This window comes from Neofelis nebulosa, chromosome 14 (genome assembly GCF_028018385.1).
Source record: "Neofelis nebulosa isolate mNeoNeb1 chromosome 14, mNeoNeb1.pri, whole genome shotgun sequence".
Classification (NCBI taxonomy): domain Eukaryota; kingdom Metazoa; phylum Chordata; class Mammalia; order Carnivora; family Felidae; genus Neofelis; species Neofelis nebulosa.
The window spans coordinates 27,751,402-27,774,689 of NC_080795.1; the positions used below are offsets into that span (position 1 = coordinate 27,751,402).

General features: G+C 38.8%; 1 protein-coding gene and 1 long non-coding RNA gene across 5 annotated transcripts in view; one reads left to right on the plus strand and one right to left on the minus strand.

Moving 5' to 3' along the window:
• IL7 (interleukin 7) overlaps positions 1 to 7,333 on the minus strand; it is a 96,035-nt gene extending 88,702 nt beyond the window's left edge. For 2 of the 3 annotated variants that reach the window (XM_058699907.1, XM_058699908.1), the window contains exons 1-2: positions 6,687 to 7,333; positions 523 to 656 (exon numbers count right to left, since the gene is read on the minus strand). In XM_058699907.1, the coding sequence (XP_058555890.1) occupies positions 523 to 656; positions 6,687 to 6,696 (144 nt within the window). In that variant the 5' untranslated portion in view covers positions 6,697 to 7,333. The remainder of the gene's footprint in view (positions 1 to 522; positions 657 to 6,686) is intronic. The other variant, XM_058699906.1, reaches the window with a different exon arrangement.
• LOC131495111 (uncharacterized) overlaps positions 1 to 9,352 on the plus strand; it is a 50,852-nt gene extending 41,500 nt beyond the window's left edge. Inside the window, exons 1-2 of one of the 2 annotated variants that reach the window (XR_009253770.1) lie at positions 6,180 to 6,272; positions 7,452 to 9,352. This is a non-coding gene — a long non-coding RNA (uncharacterized LOC131495111). Of the gene's footprint in view, positions 1 to 6,179; positions 6,273 to 7,451 lie in introns of those variants that run through there. The other variant, XR_009253771.1, reaches the window with a different exon arrangement.
• The last annotated feature ends 13,936 nt before the right edge of the window (positions 9,353 to 23,288 follow it).

Consider the following 23,288-nt stretch of genomic DNA (forward strand, 5'->3'; position numbering starts at 1 on the left):
GTTTAACTTTTCTGGAAGCCTAAAACTGCTCTAAAATATAAAATATATTGTAAAGAAAGTCCACAGTAAATTAAAAAATTAATTCACAGCAAGTTACTTATATACATGGGTATAAAAATATCTGTATAATACATATGCATGTACACACAGTCAGATAAAATAACCATTATCTCTTTTCATGATAATTTTTAATGTTGTATTCTGTTATTTTCCCTTTTCTATTATAGTGCTTCTACAGTGACTAACAGTCATCAGGAAGTGAGGAAATGCAGATAGTTATGCTAAATTATGCTTACAAGAAATTTAGTAGTGAAGGGAACTGGGCTGAAATGGATAGTGGTGGGAATCTGAAGGTCTACTAAGGAATTATTTTAAAAGGATATAATGATGCCAACTACAAAAATATGTACTTAGTAGCTCATTAAATTTTGCTCTTTAGTTATTCCACTTTCTTCCAAGGAATACAGATGGATACTTGAATATAAAACTGTTAAAATGTGAGAAAAACAAACAAGCACATACCAAGTAATTGATGCTGATCATTAGAATGTGCTGATATTCTCTTCCGTCTTTACCTTCAATATCACAATCAGATGATGCTACTGGCAACAGAACAAGGATCAGGGGAGGAATTCCAAAGATATACCTAAAAGAAACTAAATTGAACAGTGAGTAAGAATAAGCTAAATGTTATATGTCATATTATATAGTTTGATTGTGTTGTTTCAATTGGCCTGACCATTTCTATCTTTCTTTTTAAATTTATTTTGAGAGAGAGAGAAACACAAGGCGGGGAGGGGCAGAGAGAGAGAGAGAGAGAGAGAGAGAGAAAATCCCAAGCAGACTCCAAGCTCTCAGCTAGAACTCTGCATGGGGCGGATCCCACGAACTGTGAGATCATGACCTGAGCCAAAATTAAGGGCCAGACGCTTACCCAACTCAGCACCCCCCAGGCGCCCCAGACTGACCATTTATTTCTAGTAAGTTTTTAAAATGCATCTTGGCTTTTGGATAGTGTGGAAAGAACCCTAAAATTCAATATTATGTAACAGCCAAAGTAAGATTACATTTTAGAGTTCAGATTTCTTTTACTTTTTTATTTAAAAATTACTCTTTGGAAAAGCTCCGAACAGGCGTGATGAAAGCAGCCTCTTTGCCTCTGAAAAACACTCTAGGGTATAAATCAGTTTATTCAATTTCAGTTTATGTTGAACATTTCTACAAAAAAAGCATCTACAGGTAAACAAGTAAACTATAGGTAAAAAAAAAATTAAAATGTTTTGAAATTTTATGATTTGTGGCATGTATATTTATGTAAACCTTGATGGTTGCCCAGGTATCCAGCTGCTCCTGGAGGCAGCAGTGCAGAATTACAGTGCACTGTAATTACATTCTTTCTTTTTAATACTGGACCTTAAAGAGTTTTACCCTTCCCAGAACTGTGACAAAGTTGGCATTTATATTTTGACATTTTATCTTTTCGGTTTCTAAGTGCCCAGAGACTCCTATTTTCTTCAAACACAGTTCTGTCTAGCTTCTTGACATGTTAGAAAAACCCAATAAATAAATTCACACCCTGTTAGCTAATGATTTATATCTGTTTTGGGTAAGCCTTCCCAGTTAGAGACAATTGCGTAAACAAAAGGAATGAAATTAAAAATGGTTATCATTTCAGGCAGTAATAACGCACTGATGGAAAGCCAGTTATTCCCAGAGACATTAAAATCTGGTCATATACAGACTTATTCTTCGTAAGCCTGTGAAAATGTCTTGTTTGCATCTTTCTGCAAACTTTTGACCTAAGTTGACAATATATTTCCTGTGAATTTCCATATGAAGTTTAATTGTACTTGTTGACTACAAGACATTTCACATCTGTGCCTTTTCTGAGTAGTACTACAAACAATACTCCTTGGAACCCAAGGACCTAATATTACGACAATCTAAACACTGTTAAATACATCATAAAGTTCCCAATAACATTATCATCTATTATATCATTATCTGTCATATAAAAATCAATAGCACTCCCCAATAAATTATATGCTATTAGTGACCCAGATTTTTACAAATAGAGGAACTGGGCTAAATAGCAGGTGTAACAACAAATATGAATCCTATATCTCATCTTCATATATCATGGACACTTGACAAGGTAAGAGAAGCAAAATGAGACACGTAATGTATTCATAGCTCTGCCGCTAAGTGTCTATATGCGTTCAGGCAAAATTCACATAGGAGACGAATAATGATGATGACGATAGTTATTTTTGAGTACCTATCATGTGCCAAGCACTTTGTTACCTTATATACATTATCTGTAAAGATCAAAAGAGTCCTGCAAATTAATCTTTTTGTAAAAACCAGATAGTAGGTCCCAGGTCCAGATTCTAATCTGAGTTTACTGCCTCACCAGCATTTTATCAGAAATGGCCATAATCTTTTAATAACATGTAATTACATTAGTCCTCTGAATGAAACCCATCTCTGTGTAATATTACACAGATTTGCCTCTCTCTTGTACTAATGTTCCTGCATCCTGAAGATTCTCAAACAATAATCAATTGCTATTTATTCACTAAATATACTGGATTTGTATAGATTGCCTACAGCCAAATTTCATTTTTTCTGTCGTTTTACAGGTGTCCCAAAGGTATTTGGAAAGAGTAGATGATAAGGAGAAGCTATACAGCATACAATTTAGGGGGAATATAATAAAATAATTAAATACTAATGAAAAAAGAGACATTTTTACTATTTATGAAATAGTATTTCATAATATTTTACTATTTATGAAATGAATGTTATTTCAAACGTCCTCCTTTCATGTTTTAATAAAGGAGGCCGTTTTACTTTCTATGAGCAGTATGTGTTGTGTCCTCTTCACCCTAACTTTCAGTAATTAGTGCTCCCCAAATTCGTATCAATTCAGTTATTCATTGAATGACATTTTATCAGGGCTTTCAATGATGGCTTGGTAGAAACCTCAGTCTTTTTTATGTATTACAACTAATTTCTCAGTTCTGAAACAAAATTTGCCTTGTCTGTAAAGAGTGTCTTTTGTTGCTGTTGTTAAACAGTTTAGCTCCAGAGGGACTAGAGCAATACAAAACACAGAGGGTTTGGAGTATGGAGATTTGGGGGTTTTGTCTTGCTCTGACAAGGGGTTGTATGACAACGTGTTGTGAGACTGATTGAATGACAGCATCTTTTAAGTCTCGTTTAACTGACTTGTAAAAGGAAATCTTTAGACTAAATGATCTCTCAATGTCTCATTCAACTTTCAAGCACCATAATTCTAAGAATCCCCCTGGCCATCCAAATAAGGCATTTCTTTAGACTTGACATCACCTCTGGACAATACTGCAAACACACCCAGGGCTTCAGACTCACATCTCTCAGGTTCCCACCTCTCGAATTGACAATTTGCAGTTTGGTCTGCAATTGAAGTCTTTCCTCCACACCATATAGAGAGTAAACATATTAATATTGCTTCGTGTGAGCATGCTTTTGACATCCTTGTCACAACAGGAAACAATCTCTGCTTTCATTCTGTTTTGTTTCAGGTTATACGTAGATATGCACCCTTTTCCCAACCCTGAACTTTTCTTCAGGTTACAGAAAAGACAAACCATAAGGAATAATGCAAGGCAAGCTTGGGCCTGTGGAATTGTCTTTAGATTTCTTGAAGGGATTGAAACTGTAGAATTTGTTTTCAGTAGGGAATTTGGTCAAACCAGAATGATGACTGTCTAAAAAATTCTTGTTGGTTTTTAATTTAAGCCAAATAATACATTCAATCCTCAGCTGTATAAGTTATGGGGTCAAAGTGAACGTAAAAAAATTAGTTTCTACAGAGGAGCCTGGGTGGCTCAGTAGTTTCAGCGTCTGACTCTTGATCTTGGCTCAGGTCAGGATCTCTGCTTAGGTCATGATCTCAGAGTTCATGAGATTGAACCCTGAGTGGGGCTCTGTGCAGACAGCATGGAGTTTGCTTGGGATTCTCTCTCTGTGCCCCTCTCTCTCAAAATAAATAAATAAACTTAGAAAAAATTAGTTTCTACTGTGTATCAAATCCAATCTTTCATCAGTCTTTAAGACCAATACGTGCTTATTTAATATCCATTATAACATTTCATAGACCCATTTTCACTGGGAATTAAAAAAAAGTACTCAAAAGACATTCAGGATGAAACAGAAAACATTATCTGAATATATAAGACTTGCCTTTAATATGAACAACTGGCACAAGCAAATTGGTGCAATAAAACAAACAAAAAATTAATAAACAGAAAACCATCTGCTGTATGGAAATGATCTCGTTAAGGTTACAAACATAAGTTTGATTATCTTCAGCTAAAGAAATCTAGTATCTCCCACAGCCAATATTAACATTGCACTGTAAACTCTATCCACAAATCCCATGATAAACCCTTAAAGACATTTCTGCAGCTGTCCTATGATACTGCATACAATATTTCATTTAATCTCATAACCACTTCTGTAGGTAAGTACTACCAGTCACTCAGTTTTGCAGATGGAGAATCTGAGGAACAAAGAAACTTTGTGAAGAGGGAAGAATTTAGAAACTCAGCTTTTAGCCACCGAGTTACACTGCTTGCTACCAAAAAAAAGTGTGTGTGTGTGTGTAGTTAGGGGGAATGTACAAAAACCCATCTTTTCCCACATGAACCTCACTAAGGTGCTTCCTGGCCAAGCTCTGAAATACTGTACCATAGTACACTCTTATTTCAGAAAACAGACACTAAATATTTGTTCTTATCACACTAGGTTATGTGTCAGAGGTGAGATCCTAGAAAATAATCTCATGTGCATGAGTGTGAACATGACATGTAACTTGGTCCTATAAAATAGCCTTTTCATTTTTGTTTCAGATATGGAAATATCAATGTGGTACCATGTGTGATTGTCCTGTGTACCTGTTTAGGCTTTCTCATCTTTCTTGGTTCCCTGTCTTTATTACTATTCCACTTTTGCCCCTCAAATATGATTACATTACCTAAACTAGACAGCATAGTTGAGAACCACATAGTAGGGTCTCAACGACTTCAACTCCCAAAACAAATAGCAAAAAAACAAAACAAAACAAAACAAAACAAACAAAAACAAAACAAAACAAAACAAAACAAAAATCCTCTTTACAGTAACTCTGTCCTTAAGCTTCTAGTGAAATCTCTTGGAACAAAATGCAAAAGCCACACATTATGAGAAGTTCAGTTTTCTATTCTATTGTTTGCTAATAATACCTTATGGTAAATGAACAATATAGATACACTTCAGGAAATAAATCTCCCTGTTAATAAGGCATACCCTAGCTTCCATTTCTTTTCTTTTCTCTTTGTAACCTCTCCCCTTAAAATCAGAGGTGATGCAGGGATTAGAACCAAGAGCAATAAGAAAGAAAGAATTGCAGGCGATCCATGGCATTGTAAGGAAGGCAGGGATATACCTAATTTCTAATTCTATGCTGAACTTCTGGACGGCACCCATTACAAATCTTTTTCCATAATTGTCCTCCACACTCTATCCCCACAACCCCCTTTATTTTGGTACTGATCTGGTACTTCTTCGCTATGCCAATTCTTGATTCTTTAACACCTATGAGAGAGGAAGGAAAAGCTCCTTTCTTTGATCTAACGGTGTAGCCTGGAAAGCGCACAGACCAGGCATCAAACGGAAGAGCAAACTGCTCCCTACTCCCGCACCCTCCCCCACCCGTCTTTTTTTGCTTGAGGAAGTATTCACTATAAAGCATTCTAATTTCCCTCAACAGATCTTCGCCCCTCACATCTCGTCTTCTCCTTTTTCCCCTTCCAGTAAACTTTCTGGCTCTTTTCCTTGGCCATATGGCTGCCACCGGAATCCCGGTCCCTCGACTGGGCTCTGCCCTTGTCCTTTTTACTCTCTGTCCGTAGTCCGCACAAATAAAATATATCGGATCCTAGCAAAAGTCTAGAATTTGAACTTTTGCCTATTTAATCCTGCCTCCTCCAAGGAGTACCCATATAGGAAAAAACAAAAACCCGAAACTCGCCTTTCTCGGTGCCAGCTCAAGGACTCGGTTTCCCAGCAAAGGGCACGAGGTACAGCCCCAGTCGGAAACTCCCAGCCTCACTGAGGGGGCGAAACGGGGTTTTCCAGAGACCTGTCCCTTTAGGGTTTAAAAGCGCGTCCCGTGGGAGCTTCGCTTTCACTTCTCTAGAGAGTACGGAGCTACAGGAGCCCAGGTACTCGCCCCTCTCCAGGCGCCTGTGAGTAACTGGGCGCCGCCAGGAGCACGGGAAGGGCGGGCTGGGAGCCGGGTTGACCGAGGACAGCGCTGGCTCGGGAAGACTGACGACGAGCCACTGGCTACCTCTGAGACCTGGTTGCCACCGCTGAGCGGCGCCGAGGCTGCAGCTCTAGGGCTCGGGACGGAAAGCCGGCGTCTGGGACGGCTTCTCGCAGCCGGCCAGGAGCAGCAGTCCCAAGTGCAAGTGGCTGTGGGCCAGGGTATTGAGGCGCGGCTGACGCCTGCCTGTGAGAGAGCCAGTGCTCTCGGCAGGTCCAAAGTGCAAGGCTGGACTGTTCCCGGACGCGCCTGGGCGCCGGGCCCGGCAAAGCGTCCTGGAGTCCCCGGGCGTGCAGGGCGCGCGAACCGGTGCGCCTGGAATAGGAGTCCTTACCATGGAACATGGTCTGCGGGAGGCGGGCGTGGTCATGATGACCGCAACTGCAGCAGGAGCAAGCTCTCACCGCCCATAGTCGCTGCCAGGCCCCTGGTCTTCCGCGGAGTTGCTGGGAGCGCGTGCTGGGTAGGGCGGTCTCTGCGGCTGGTTCCTTTCACCCACGCCGCGCCTGCTGCTTCATCCATCCCAAGGGGGGCGGCACACACCACGGCCCGGCTCTGCGCTTTGCCTTTCCCATAACTTCCGTAGGATCAGCCGGCAATGTACTTTCAGTTTCTACTTTGCGCTGGGTCTGCAGGTTCGATCTTTGGGTTCACCACTCGGGCGCCTTCACCGCCCCACCTCTCTTGAGCACCTGCGTCCTCCCCCAGACGTTTCTCGGCACCTGAACCGGGACCAGAGGAGGGCGCGAATTTCCAAAGCACCACAGAAGGAATGAGATGGCCTTCTGAATGAGAACCATTCGAGGCAAAACACTCTCCAAATGACCTCTGACCGCCTTGGCAAAGCTAGGCGACTGGGATCTAAAAGCGTTGGTTGCTAATGTGTCCACGGAAGCCGCAAATGTGTAGGGCGAAAGCTGGGCTATTGCAAGCCTACGCCACAAGGGAGGCGTCGCCACGGATGTACTGATGCCAAGACATCTTGGGGCGGGGGTGGGGTGGGGGGGTGGGGTGGAAGGAAGTAAAGAACGTTTAAGAGGGTCACGCCCTCAGCCCCTCAACCTCTGTAATCAGTCTCTTTCTGCCCTGTGGTTTGTAGATGCACCTGCCCAGGTGAGACCTCAAAGAAAAATAATCCTGTGGGTGCATCTAATCTGGTAAGTGGTATGTTTGAACCCGACTATGACTTCCACGTATACATTTGTCAGAATTGGCCAATAAATCATACTATCCATTTTTACTGTGTTTTACTGAAGAGTTAGTGTGTTTTTCTAAGCCTGAATTATTTTACTATTTCCTATTTGAATTTGTTTTCTGATATTCGGCAGGAACCCTGCTTAAAAGAAGATGGGTACTGTAAAGTGACAATAATGATGATGATAATGGCTATCATCTATCTAGCATTTGCTTTGTACTAGTATAGTACTAAGCATTTTATATATATCCTCTCATGCAAACTTTTCTCTGAGTGGACAATTTTCTTATCTACACTTCACAGATGTGGGAACAGAGACTTCCTTAAGTAACTTGCTAGAGTTCACTTAGCTAGTTAGTAATAGAGCTTGGGCACAAACCTGCTGTATTTTGACTCTAGAGTTCATGCTTGCAAACTCTTGTGTTAGTGATCCTTGTGAATAGTGTAGAGATTGGTGCCAAGAGGGAGGCAGGGTCAGGTATCATGTGGGTGTGTCTATTCCCCACTGTAGGGACCTCAGGAAAGCTTTCTGGAGTTTCTGAGTTCTAAATGGAGACTTAAGCAGGAACTAAAGTAGGGATGTGAACCTTCCAGAGTCTATTACAGTGTGAACAAAGAAAAGAGGAAAAGAAAGAAGGGAGAAAGAAATAGAGAATAACAGTGAAATAGAGAGTGAGACAGAGTTGCTCAAGCCTGACAGTTGGATCTCTGATTCCTCTTTTAGTCTCACTTTTCACATCCAATCCATAAGCACGTCTTGTCAACTTTACCTCTAAAATGAACCCTGAACCAATCTATCCATTATGTGAATTGCCTATGGGCCGATCATTAAAACCCTGTTGTCTAGGGGATCATCCAGCTTTCACCCTTGCTGAAGACTCCTTCACTCTCCTCACAGCAGCAGGATATTTGATTTCCACAATGCCACCTTCTGTGGTCACCCTCTGGCCACTTCCCACTGTGTACCGAGCCTTCCAGGTTCAGGGTGATCTGGGTACTGTTGCCTTCTCTGATCTTCCCTGCTGCACATCTCACAACGCTCCCCAGGCCTTTTCTTTCCTGTGCCCAGCCAAGCCTACATCCACTTAGAAGAACAGTACCCAGTACACAGGCATTCAGGAAGTGAGTGACAGAATGAGAACAATTGTATGAAAATGCATGAATGAGAACATACAAGAAGAGGACGTACATAAAGGCAGAGGGAAATAGAAGAAAAGAGGAAGAGCAGAGGGAAGCAATAGAGACCAGGAGACAGAATGGGGTGGAAAAAGCCAAGTATTTCCATTTGAGTGGAACCTAGAGTGGCAAGTGGGGAGTGGAGAAACAGGAGGCTGGAGTGACTTTTAAAAATGAGTTCTGTAACTAAACACACCTAGATTGGTCATTTATAAATTTAAAATCCCTGATAGCACCACTGAGGTATGCAATTGCACATAGCCTACACCTTTAAAAAAAAAAAAAAAAAACTTTTCAGGGACAAATAAAAGAGCATTCATCAATAACTTGCTCAAGAGGAAATCCGTCTTCCTTTTTCATGCAGTCACCATAAAACATGGCAGAATAAAGGCTTGTGCATAAATGAACTTTGGGGAATCATGAAGGGAAATTATGTAGAGCTCCAGGAGAGGACATGTAAATTCCTCACTAAATTTTGGCCCCAAATGTAAACAATCACTCTGAAGAAAATATTCATAAAGAATTTGAAATTGCTATTGATATATGAAAGGGGATACATTGTGACTACATCAAGTTATTATTTTTCTGTGTATAAGAGAATAAATACTGTTTGGAAAAAAATTCCAAAATGAAGTCTTAAATCAGTGGTTGATATTTTGATAAGCTGAACATTATTTTTTTATCAAACAGATGGACAGGGATTAAACATTTTATGGTTTTTTTATATGCTCATGTTTTATAACTAGAGAAATGGAGTGGTTACTATAATGTTCACTCATAGAATCCATGTATCGTGCAGAAAAATCACCATGGAAACAAAATAGTACACAGTCTATAAATTACAATTAATAAATATTAAGAGGGAAGACATCATCTCAGAATGATTTAAAAAATATAATAGAAAGAACTGAAATAAAACGATATGAATGTCTACTTAAAGAGAGAATCGTTAAAGGTTAACCAATGTCTTTTTAGTTGTTCTGAAATCTTCAGTCAAATTAGTTAGTTTGTGGTAAAGCTGAAAACATTTTCTTTATTAATTATATGAACTACTTTTTACCCAACTTAATATGACTATTGTTTATAGTCTGAGATCTGAATGCTAGCTATCTTTTTGTCTATGGATTCAAAAAATTTTTTTTAATGTTTTCGTTTTAGTTTGGGGGGGGAGGGGAAGAGAGGAGAGGGAGACACAGAATCCAAAGCAGGCTCCAGGCTCTGAGCTGTCAGCACAGAGTCGGACATGGAGCTCAAACTCGTGAACTGCAAGATCATGACCTCAGCTGAATTAAGATGCTTAACCAATTGAGCTACCCAGGCACCCCTGTCTACGGATATTTTTTGAGGTATCTATGACTTAATTTTCCAGGCATAATACTCAACATATGTCAATCACAGACACACACACAGACTCACCACACACACATAAAGCCTTATACGTACTGTGCAGTTGCACATGGGCCTATCCATGGAAGGGCTCCCTGCTTAATTTAATACCCTGCAGTCACTGTCTTGAAATTCTTAATTATTTTTGGATAAGGGGACTTTCATTTTCACTTTGCGCTGGGCCCTGCAAATTCTGTAACTGGTCACGCACACACATATATGCATGTCTTCAAGGTGGTTTCAATCTGGGGAGGGGGGGAATGTATGTTAAATGTATGACTTCAAAGAAAAAGAATGTTATGAAAAGGAAAGGATGAGATGTATTTCAAATAAGGGTTAAGGCAATCTAGACCCATTTTAAAGATTAGTGAAACTAAAATCTAAAAAAATGTTAATCTACCTATCTGATGGAAAAATAGCTGTAAGTGGACAACCTATAATTCTAAATCATATCTGTTTTATTTTCAAGCCTGAGCTTGAGGATGGATTTTGAATTTTATAAAATGACTGCTGAGCATCTATTTACATGGTCATATTTTTTTCTTGTTGTATTCCTGAATCAAATTTACCATAATGCTAAATTCAAGTTGCTAATATTTAACTTAGACTTTTGCAGTTATATTTATAATTGGTATGTGTTTGTTCTTCATATTATATTTAACCAGACTTGGGATATTTCATCAGATTTTCTTGGCTTCACAAAGGAATTTGGGAATTCTATTGTTTTCTAAAACTGTAAATGTTTAATTATTATATGAACTATTTGTTTCTGGGTGATTGACTAGAGTTCAACAATAAAACATACTGAATTTCATGGGATACAGCTCAGGGATCAGATGAGACTGTCAATTTCAAGCATTAGAAGAGTCAAAATAAAAAGATTCTTCTGAGGCTGAATCAGAATATCAGGAACCCTACTGGAAATGTATATGTCAGCATATCGATGATTGCTTGAGCCATTGAAAATTAATGAAATCATCCAACTTAGAAGAGATAAGAAAGAGAGAGGGCTAATGCCAGGAGGGACCGTGAGACACAAACATTAGGGTAGATGGAGAAATGGGTGCCCACCAACAAACTAACAACTAGTGGACAGCAGAGTGGGAGAGGCAGAAGTCACTGTCCCAGGATATGATTTCAAAATAGGTTAAGTAGTCAGTATTTACAAATGTCACAAAAAGATCGAGAAAAATGAAGATTGTAAAGTGTGCCCACTAATTTGGCAGAGCAGAGTTTGTCCGTGGTTCTTGTGACAACGATTTGAGAAGAGCAGTATAGAGAAAAGCTATATTCCAATTTGTGGGGTACCAGGGAAGATGCAAGGAGAAGAGACAGTGTTTAAAAGATCTTTGGTAAGATAAAAGAAATCAGGCTATGGTTTGAAAGGCATGTAAAGCATAACAGAAGTTTCTGTTTTCATGCATGAGTGGTACTAAAGCATATTTATATAATAATTAGTGAAATTAGGTTCTCTGGAAGAAGTAGGAAAGGATGGAACTGAGAAACCCAAGATACACGATTTCTTCATGTGATCCCTTCATTTCTCTCTCCTCTTTCATTTTAGTCCTTAAATTGTGTGATTCTAAACAATCAGAATCAATTATAAATCTGGTGTCTAATTTCATGTTTCTTATTGCAATGTCTTCTATGACCTCACCTGTGTACTCTGGATTGAGTATTGGCTAGGGTAAGGATGAAATATTGCCCAAATTGTCTTTCAGAGGGAGGAGCAGTAGCTTATGTAGTTTGCATCATCCCGTCCTTTTTTACACTAATGGGTATGTTGTTGGCAATTAGGGGTTTCTTTTAGGTACTAAATTTTGGAGGGACTCTGCTTTTAACTATTGCCTTTATAGATGATTAATTAAAGAAGATTACACTTATGACAATTTTCCTCGTGGAAATTATTGGAAGAAAGTGGAAAAATATTTTCCCCTTATTGCTTTAAAATCCCTGGACAGGGTCCCTTAATATCAGCCAGTTGCTATGTGAAGATGTTGAGTTGTTCTTGTGAGCTCCATGGACAATAGCGACAGTATCTTATTCAACCTGGAATTCTCTGAAATCAATAGAATTCAAGTTACAGATTCTTTCCAAGTATGACTTGTAGAAAAGGGAGCTATCCAATTGCATGGGTCTTGACTTGCTATTCTTACAGAGAACAATGCTTTGGCAAACCTGTGGTAATATCCAAGAATGTTATAATAACAACTACTGATTGACATCGATATATATAGGGATCTGGTAGGCATGTCAAAATTCTTATATTTAATTTAAATTTAGACTTCTTTTTCTAGTATGGAGGACTGTGTGTCTTATTTAAATCCTTTTATTGTTAAATTACAAAGTTAGTTCAATCTGCTTCTCCTTCAGGCAAGCCAAGTTGCTCCAGCACATTGTCACTGTGTCGGATTCTGATTGGACTCTTAGAATATCCATTAACTTGTACATGACATAGAATGATTAAGTGTATTGCAGCAGTAACTAAGTCCATAAATAGTAATAATTAAAAAAGATCTTATATGTCCCTGAGTTCCCAAGGTATCAGTTGTTCCTCTATGCCAATAGTGTGTCAATTAATTAGCAACCCAAAAGCCTGGTACTACCACTGACATGCTTGCCTAAAAATTCAATATATTAGCTGGTAGTGACATATACACTTCAATGTGAAAAGCATAAAAATGGAAGTTTTTGAGAGATCAAAACACTGAGCTGTTGAGTTTGGTGTTTCAGGAAATGATTTCTTCAAACAATGGAGCAAGTGTCATTGGTTTCTTGAGTAATACGGCCTATGAAATGGCGGTTATATGCTTTGATTTCCTTGTTTCTTTTACTATGTTAGCAATTCTCCCTAATGTTTAACTAACAAATTTTCTAATCATGTCTTCCTCATTACATTATTTCTCTGACAAACACTTTTGTTCCTGGTCTGTCCTGGGTAAGACATTGTTTTTACCAGTGTAATGTAATATTTTCTATTTCTTTTTTTTAATTTAATTAATTTATTGTTTTAAATTTACATTCAAATTGGTTATCATATAGTGCAACAGTGATTTCATGAGTAGATTCCTTAATGCCCCTTACCCATTTAGCCCACCCCCCCCTCCTAAAACCCCTCCAGTAACACTGTTTGTTCTCTATATTTAAGAGTTTTGTCTTATGTTTTGTCCCCCTGCCTGTTTTTATATTACTTTTTTATTTTTATATTATATTTATTTTGTATTATTATACTATTTTTGCTTCTCTTCCCTTATGTTCATCTGTTTTGTATCTTAAAGTCCTTATATGAGTGAAGTCATAATATATTTGTGTTTCTCTGACTGACTAATTTCACTTAGCATAATACCCTCTACTTCCATCCACGTAGTGGATGGCAAGATTTCATTCTTTTGGATTGCCGAGTAATACTCCATTGTATATATATACCACAGCTTCTTTATCCATTCATCCATCAATGGACATTTGGACTCTTTTAATACTTTGGCTATTGTTGATAGTGCTGGTATAAACATGGGGGTGCATGTGTCCCTTCAAAACAGCACACCTGTATGCCATGGATAAATGCCTAGTAGTGCAATTGCTGGGTTGTAGGGTAGTTCTACTTTTAATTTTTTGAGGAACTTCCATACTGTTTTCCAGAGTGGCTGCACCACCTTATATTCCCACCAGCAATGCAAAAGAGATCCTCTCTCTCTTCATCCTCGCCAACATCTGTTGTTGCCTGAGTTTTTAATGTGAGCCATTCTGACAGGTGTAAGGTGATATCTCATTGTGGTTTTGATTTGTATTTCCCTGATGATGAGTGATGTTGAGCTTTTTTTCATGTGTCGGTTGGCCATCTGGATGTCTTCTTTGGAGAAGTGTCTATTCATGTCTTTTGCCCATTTCTTCACTGGATTATTTGTTTTTTAGGTGTTGAGTTTGATAAGTTCTTTATGGATTTTGGATACTAACCCTTTATCTGATATGTCATTTGCAAATATCTTCTCCCATTCCGTCAGTTGCCTTTTAGTTTTGCTGATTGTTTCCTTCACTGTGCAGAAACTTTTTATTTTGATGAGGTCCCAGTAGTTCATTTTTGCTTTTTCCCTTGCCTCCGGAGACGTGTTGAATAAGAAGTTGCTGCGGCCAAGGTCAAAGAGGTTTTTGCCTGCTTTCTCCTCGAGGATTTTGATGGCTTCCTATCTTACATTGAGGTCTTTCATCCATTTTGAGTTTATTTTTATGTACGGTCCAGGTTCATTCTTCTGCATGTTGCTGTCCAGTTTTCCCAGCACCACTTGCTGAAGAGACTCTATTCCATTGGATATTATTTCCTGCTTTGTCAAAGATTAGTTGGCCATACATTTGTGGGTCCATTTCCGGGTTCTCTATTCTGTTCCATTGATCTGAGTGTCTGTTTTTGTGTCAGTACCATAATATCTTGATGATTACAGCTTTGTAATACAGCTTGAAGTCCAGGATTGTGATGCTTCCTGCTTTGGTTTTCGTTTTCAAGAGTGCTTTGGCTATTGGGGGTCTTTTCTAGCTCCATTCAAATTTTAGGATTATTTGTTCTAGCTCTGTGAAGAATGCTGGTGTTATTTTGATAGGGATTACATTGAATATGTAGATTGCTTTGGGTAGTATCGACATTTTAACAATATTTGTTCTTCCTATCCAGGACCATGGAATCTTTTTCCACTTTTTTGTGACTTCTTCAATTTCTTTCATAAGCTTGCTATAGTTTTCAGTGTATAGATTTTTCACCTCTTTGGTTAGATTTATTCCTAGGTATTTTATGGTTTTGGTGCAATTGTAAATGGGATTGCTTCCTTGATTTCTCTTTCTGTTGCTTCATTACTGGTGTATAGGAATGCAACCGATTTCTGTGCATTGATTTTATATACTGCCACTTTCCTGAATTCATGGATCAGTTCTAGCAGTTTTTTTGGTGGAATCTTTAGGGTTTTCCATATCATGTCACCTGCGAAGAGTAAAAGTTTGACCTCCTCCTGGCTGATTTGGATGCCTTTTATTTCTTTGTGTTGTCTGATTGCAGAGGCTAAGACTTCCAATACTCTGTTGAATAACAGTGGGGAAAGTGGACATGCCTGTTTTGTTCCTGACCTTAGGGGGAAAGATCTCAGTTTTTCCCCATTGAGGATGATATTAGCATTGGGTCTTTCATATATGGCTTTTATGATCTTGAGGTATGATCCTTCTATCCCTACTTTCTTGAGGGTTGTTATCAATAAAGGGTGCTATGTTTTGTCAAATACTTTCTCTGCATCTTTTGAGAGGATCATATGGTTCTTGTCCTTTCTTTTATTGATGTGATGAATCATGTTAATTGTTTTGCGGATATTGAACCAGCCCTGCATCGCAGGTATAAATCCTACTTGGTCGTGGTGAATAATTTTTTTAATATGTTGTTGGATCCGGTTGGCTAATATCTTGTTGAGGATTTTTGCATCCATGTTCATCAGGGAAATTGGTCTATAGTTCTCCTTTTTAGTGGGGCTCTGTATGGTTGTGGAATCAAGGTAATGCTGGCTTCATAGAAAGAGTTTGAAAGTTTTCCTTCCATTTCTATTTTTTGGAACACCTTCAAGAGAATAGGTGTTAACTCTTCCTTAAATGTTTGGTAGAATTCCCCTGGAAAGCCATCTGGCCCTGGGCTCTTGTTTTTTGGCAGATTTTTTATTACTAATTCGATTTCCTTACTGGTTATGGGTCTGTTCAAATTTCATATTTCTTCCTGTTTCAGTTTTGGTAGTGTGTATGTTTCTAGGAATTTGTCCATTTCTTCCAGATATCCCATTTTATTGGCATATAATTGCTCATACTATTCTCTTCTTATTGTTTTTATTTCTGCTGTGTTGGTTGTGATCTCTCCTCTTTCATTCTTGATTTTATTTATTTGGGTCTTTTCCTTTTTCTTTTTGATCAGACTGGCTAGTGGTTTAGCAGTTTTGTTAATTCTTTCAAAGAACCAGCTTCTGGTTTCATTGATCTGTTCTACTGTGGTTTTTTGTTTTTTGTTTTTTGTTTTTGGTTTCAATAGCATTAATTTCTGTTCTAATCTTTATTATTTCCTGTCTCTTGCTGGTTTTGGGTTTTATTTGCTGTTCTTTTTCCAGGTCCTTAAGGCATAAGGTTAGGTTGTGTATCTGAGATTTTTCTTCCCTCCTTAGGAAGGCCTGGATTGCTATAGACTTTCCTCTTATGACCGCCTTTGCTGCATCCCAGAGGTTTGGGGTTGTGGTGTTATCATTTTCATTGACTTCCATATACTTTTTATTATCCTCTTTAACTTCTTGGTTGGTCCATTCATTCTTTAGTAGGATGTTCTTCAGTCTCCAAGTATTTGGTTGATTTTGAGTTTCATAGCATTGGGGTCTGAAAATATGCACACTATGATCTCGATTGTTTTGTACTTACTTAGGGCTCATTTGTGTCCCAGTATATGGTCTGTTCTGGAGAATGTTCCATGTGCACTGGAGAAGAATGTATATTCTGCTGCTTTAGGATGAGATGTTCTGAATATATCTGTTAAGTCCTCTGGTCCAATGTGTCATTCAAAGCCATTGTTTCCTTGTTGCTTTTCTGTTTAGATGATCTGTACATTGCTGTGAGGTGTTGAAGTCCAGTACTATTATGGTATTACTATTGATGAGTTTCTTTATATTTGTGATTAATTGATTTATATATTTGGGTGCTCTCACATTTGGAGGATAAATGTTTACAATTGTTAGGTCTTCTTGGTGAATAGACCCCTTAATTACGATATAATGCCCTTCTTCATCTCTTGTTGGAGTCTTTATTTTAAAGTCTAGATTGTCTGATATAAGTATGGCTACTCCAGGTTTCTTTTGTCAACCATTCAACAAAAGATGGTTCTCCATCCCCTTATTTTCAATCTGAAGGTGTCTTTAGGTCCAAAGTGGTCTCTTGTAAACAGCATATAGATGGATCTTGTTTTCTTATCCATTCTGTTGCCCTCTGTCTTTTGATTGGAGGATTCAGTCCATTGACGTTTAGAGTGAGTACTGAAAAATGTGAATTTATTGCCATTATGCTTCTTGTAGAGTTGGAGTTTCTGGTCGTGTTCTCTGGTTCTTACTAGTCTTTGTTGCTTTTGGTCTTTTTTTTTTCCTTCTTTTCTCCTCTCAGAGAGTCCCCCTTAAAATTTCTTGCAGAAGAGGGCTGGTTTAATGGTCATGAACTCCTTTAATATTTGTTTGTCTGGGAAACTTTTAATTTCTCCTTCTATTTTGAATGACAGCCATGCTGGATAAAGAATTATTGGCTGCATATTTTTCTGATTCAGCACATTGAATATATCCTGCCACTCCTCTCTGGCCTGCCAAGTTTCTGTGGATAGGTCTGGTGCAGCAAACCTGATCTGTCTTCCCTTGTAGGTTAAGGACCATTTTTCCCTTGCTGCTTTCATGATTCTTTCCTTGCCTGAGTATTTTGTGAATTTGACTATGATATGCCTTGCTGATGGTCAGTTTTTGTTGAATCTAATGGGAGTCCTCTGTGCTTCCTGGATTTTGATGTGTGTGTCTTTCCCCAGGTTAGGAAAGTTTTCTGCTATGATTTGTTCCCATAACCTTTCTACCCCCATTTCTCTCTTCCTCTTCTGGGACCCCTATGATCTGATATTGTTCCTTTTTAATGAGTCACTCTTGTCTCTAATTCTTAAATTATGTATTTTCACCTTAGTCTCTCTCTTTTTTTCTGCTTCATTATTCTCCATAAGTTTGTCCTCTGTATCACTGATTCCCTGCTCCACCTCATCCATCCTTGCCACCTTGGCATCCATTTGAGATTGCAGCTCAGTTATAGCACTTTTTATTTCATCCTGACTAGCTTTTAGTTTTTTATCTCCACAGAGAGGGATTCTAATCTATTTTCAACCCCAGCTATATTCTTATTATCGTGATTCTACATTCTGGTTCAGACAACTTGCTTGTATCTTTGTTGATTAAGTCCCTGGCAGTTGTCTCTTCCTGCTCTTTCTTTCGGGGTGAATTCCTTCATTTCATCATTTTGACAGGAGAAAAGGAATTAATAAGGTAAAAAGAATTAAAAGTAAAGAATTAAAAACAACACACACACACACACACACACACATCAAACAAATGATGCTAGATCCTAGGTGTGTTTTGGTCTGGTTGTTGAATGGAGCTTGATAGATTAGAGAAAAAGAGGAAGGTAAAAAAAATAGGAAAACATTTGAAAATTTGAAAAAATGAATACAATGAAATAGAATAATAGGAAATTATGGAAGTAAAATGGAATTTGAGAAATTTACAAAAAAGTAAAAAATATAGTAAAAAATAAAGAAAAATATTTTTAATAAAAATTGAAAATAAAAATATTTTTTTTCTTTCTGTGTTCAAGGAAAAGAAAAAAAATGAAAAGGAGAGAAAGAAAAGAAAATTGAATAGATGGACCAGCAAAGAGACCAAAGTACTATTGAAATTACATCATTTTCCCCTAGAAGTCAAACTATGAAGCAATTTATAGTCCATATACTAAGCAGGCGGAGAGACCTGTGGTGTTCCTGAAGAGGGAGGTTGACCCAGGTGGGCGGGGCTTAGTGTAACAGCTCTGTTCTCCACTAGATGGTGTTGCTTAGCTTACTGGAGTGGATTGTTGTGGCGCTTGTAGGTGTGTATGCACATGCGCGGGAGGGGTGAAAATGGCGTCAGCCAGTTACCGAGTCTGTAGTTACAGACCTTTGTTCTCCAGATCAGCAATCCCGCGCCTGTCCTTTGTTTCTGTTTTCTTTCCACTCCCCACGTTTACACTGCCCGTGACCAAGCCGTCAGATTGCCTGGCGGCACCTCCCTCCTGAGTTGTATCTCAGATGTGGCTGTGTTTCCCAACCCCTCACTTCCCGGGGACTGTGGCTTTATCCCGCTCTGACTTTCTGGGGGAGGTTCTCACCAAGCAATGGCCAGGTGCCGGCCACACCCCGGAACGTTCGCAGGACTAGCTGCTGCTGGTGTCCAGAGGCTGCTGCTGGTGTCCAGAGACTGCTGCTGGATGCCAGCCCACCCCAGAAAATGTTCATGCACTTGTGTAGCAGCAGCACTTCGGGGATTATGGAAAATCACAACACACATCTGGCACCAGGCTTCACTCCTAGCGACTTTGTTCCAGCACCAGAGAATGTGTTTGTTCCCTGGGGTCTGCTGGCACCTTTGTCAGCTGCACAGCTTCTACCAAATGTCCTCCCAGCAAAGGAGCCGCTTTTCCCCATGTCACCCGAGAACTGCCCGGACTTCACTCTGCTCCTGGGGATTCGCCCTTCTCATCAGAGCACCACCAGGTATAGAGCTGCGGAGTTGCAGACTCTCCGCTCCCCTTGTTTATACAGTCTTAGTGGCATTTAAACCCGCTCTTTTCTCCTTTCTCCCTTTTTAGTTCAGTCCCTGTGGCTGTTTCCACTTTTCCACTTTCTCTCCACCTGCTTTGGGGGGGAGGGTGCTTTTCCCAAGCTCCCCCACCCCTCACTCCGTCTCTGTCATCTTTCTGCAAGCAAAAACGGTTCCCTGCCCTCTGTGGGTTTCTCCCTCCGAGCCTCGTTCACCTCTCTGCACCACGTACCTGCTGAGTTCTGTGGTTCAGGTTGTGCAGATTGTTGTGTTAATCCTCAAATCAGTTTTCTAGGTGTGCAGGATGGTTTAGTGTTGATCTGGCTGTATTTCGTAGAGGCAAGATGCAAAAAAACCTTCCATGCTGTCCCACCATCTTCCTTCTCCCCCCAGTGACTAATAATTTCTATTTCTTATAATTTCTTTCCTTTCAAAATGATGTTCTGTGTTATTTTCATTCTCTGAGACTTTTAAACTTTTATTTATATTAGAAAAGTGAGGATCTTTTGATTCTAATTCCAAACTAACTTGTATTAGAACTTTTTTTTTTTTTGAAAGAGAGAGAGAGAGAGCACGTGCACACACACAAGAGGGGGAGGGAGAGAGACAGAGAGAGAGAGACAGAGAATCCCAAGCAGGCTCCACACTGTCAGTGCAGAGCCTGACATAGGGCTCAGACTCACAAAACATGAGATCCTGACCTGGGCCAAAATCAAGAGTCATAGGCTTAACTGACTGAGCCACCCAGGAGCCCCCGGAACGTTTTTTTTTTATCTTAAACTTTATGAAATTAGAGCTGTTTACCAAGTACAAATATGTCCTCAGGTATTAAATGATTTAAATTTACTTTTAAACTTTTAAGAATATATATTTTCATTTTATATACATGATCTAAGTGGCCTCCAATGAGATCTAACCAACAGACAAGACAAAAACAAATACTGCATGTGCTGGTGCATTGATCATTTAAGAATGATCCTTTGAGACTAGAGGTTTTTTCAAGCATCGTTCCATAGCCACATATAAATCAGTGACTTTAAAGTAAGATCCCCAAACAATGAGAACAATACAAAACTGAAGACTTTCAAGAGCCACAAGACACTAGCAAAAAAGATTAAAGGCCCAAAGAAATTTCAGGAGGTGATCTAGAAAAGTGCTAGGAGATACGGAGTAGAACAAATTCATACTTTTGTTCTTGTTTCAGTTTGCAAGCAAGCTCCTAGGAACCTCCCAGGTGTAACCTAAAACTGGTCCATGTTCTCAGGGGTCAGGGAGAGACAGAAGAAAGAGGCAGGCCACTCCAGATTGGCAAGGGGCTTGTCCTGGGCAGAAGTAAGATGAGTAGATCTCTGCACCTGCCCACCAAATCTTAAAAGTTTATACAGAGGTCTTAACCGAGTTCAATCACGTATACCATCCAGATGGTCTCAACACCACATCACTGTTTCAAGGCTGTATCTTTGAAGAAGCCACTGGGAAGGGAGAATGCAAGTGGAACCTACATTACAAGGAATGGGGGGAGGAGGAGGGTGGTGAGGAATCTCTGATTTGGTGGTCCAGTTCAAGGTCAACCAGCAGTCACATCCTCCAACATATTATTATAGTTACTTTGTGTTAATTTTGATTGAGACTACTATCTTTCTGACTTTAATTTCCTCTATGTCTTTTGATTCTCTTAATAAATATTTGTATTGTTGACTTTGACTTAATACAATTATTTTTTTTCCCTCCTTTTAATCTTTATTGAATATTAAACTGTAAAAGGAAGTAAACCTTATGACACCCCTGTTCTTGTAAGCAGACCTTTTTGACAGTTCTCTTTTGGTACTTTTCCTTCTGTGTACATGCAGTTAATTCAATATATCATATCATTAAATGGAATTAACCGGACCTTTGCTTTTCCATGGTAGTTAGTACCAACTCAAACAGCCTGTGTTTCTGAAATGCATGGTTGCCAAAGCAATGAATATTTTCCACTGAAAAAGCACCAACAAAATTTGGTATAGCTGTTCTGGCAGTGCATTTTATGCTACTAGAAATAAAAGCCAAATAGCAAGTACACAAAATGGTAATCAGTTCCACTCTTTCAATGGCATATAAGACATCCTGAACTGTTTTTATCTGCTTACTGCTATACATGTGATATATATGCTCTAGGAAGATACAAAGGAAATGTCATAAAGATTGCTTTGCCATCGTGAACTTCATTGATCAGGGGGTTACCTTTCTTCCTTTCTTCCTGGGAATAGTTAAGATTAGCACATAAATGTGCTTAAGTCTTTCCCAGTCCTAAATAACCCTTCTTTTAATTCAAAACATAGTTATCAAGTAAACTATGTGGCATACACTGTTCTAGGTACTTAGAATATATCAGTGTATAAAAAAACCAAAATAATTTCTGTTAAATTGACTTTACATTCCAGGGGAGGAGATAAGCAAGAAAAAGGTAAAAATTATATAACATTTAGAAAATTATCAAGATCAATGGGAAAAAAGTAGCATCAGGGCAGGGGCTTTGTGCAAGTGGAAGAGAGGGTAGGGGAGAGAGCTGTGATTTTGAATAGACTTCAGTAGGAAGCTGACACTTGAACAAAGATTGAAAGGAGGTAATTGAGTGAGTCACATGGATGTGTCTAAGAAGCATCTTCTGGAGAGAGGAAATCCAGCACCAAAACTCTAGGGCAAAGAATGCCTTTAGCCTGCAGCCACCCCACAGGCATTTGAGCCTTTGAGCCGTCTGCTTCTAATTGCTCTCCTTTCTCCCCTTCTTCGGCATGGGACTCCCGAATAGTTTTCACTTACAGTTTCCACTCCTATTCATTCATCACTGCACTCTGGCTTCTGTCTACCATATTCCAGGTCTTCAGGGAACTAGTTGGTAAATTCCTGATGATGTTACTTCTTAAATTGACTTCTTAAAATTATAGAAGCAGAACATGTAAAGTGTAAGCATTGAATAAATGGAGACAAGCAAATTTTAAAAAATTAACACTCCAGCTAGCCATCATATTTATGATGGTCATGCTGTTAATGTATATTTTTAATCAAAGTGAGATCATACTATACATATTGATCTGCAACATGCTTTGTTTTCTTTTATCTGTCTCTACCTTTATATTTCAGTAATTCAAATCTAATATCTAGATATTCAAATTTCCAAAATTGACCCCAAACCTCTATTACACTAGAGCTTTGGGTTATTTTAGTAGGTTATTATATTAGAGATCACATTCTGGGCACTAGAAGTGCCCATTTCTTCTAGACCTTTCAGTAGCCACAGCAGGGAAAAATTATGAGTTAGTGTTGATCTTTCTAATTACATTTTAATAGTTCAGCTTTTTTTCACTTAATTTCTTTATTTAGAATGTTATCACTTTTCTCTTTCACTGAAGGATATTGACTCTTGATATCCCTAATTTAACTCCTTGTTTTTTGACAACAGACATAAAGTAGTTGCAAAATATTAATACTAATATTATATTAAACAACATACCTTCTAATGGAATTTTAAACCATTTACATACTTCTTTCTGTTCCTGAACACATCCCTCTAAGGACATATATAACATCAAAATGTTGCATTACAGGGTAATTTAAAATCAATCTTTTTTATTTATGGCTATTTTGCTGATTTAATATATGATAGGTTCAGTTGTTTCCAATGGTATTTTCTAAATTGAGATACATAGAAAAGACTACTACAGAAGTTCTGTGTGGCAGAACTTCTACTTCTCTTTCCTCTTCTGTCCCTTCTTTGCTTCCCCGAGCAGGTAAATATGTTCTCTAAACCAGAGCATAGAGACTTTGT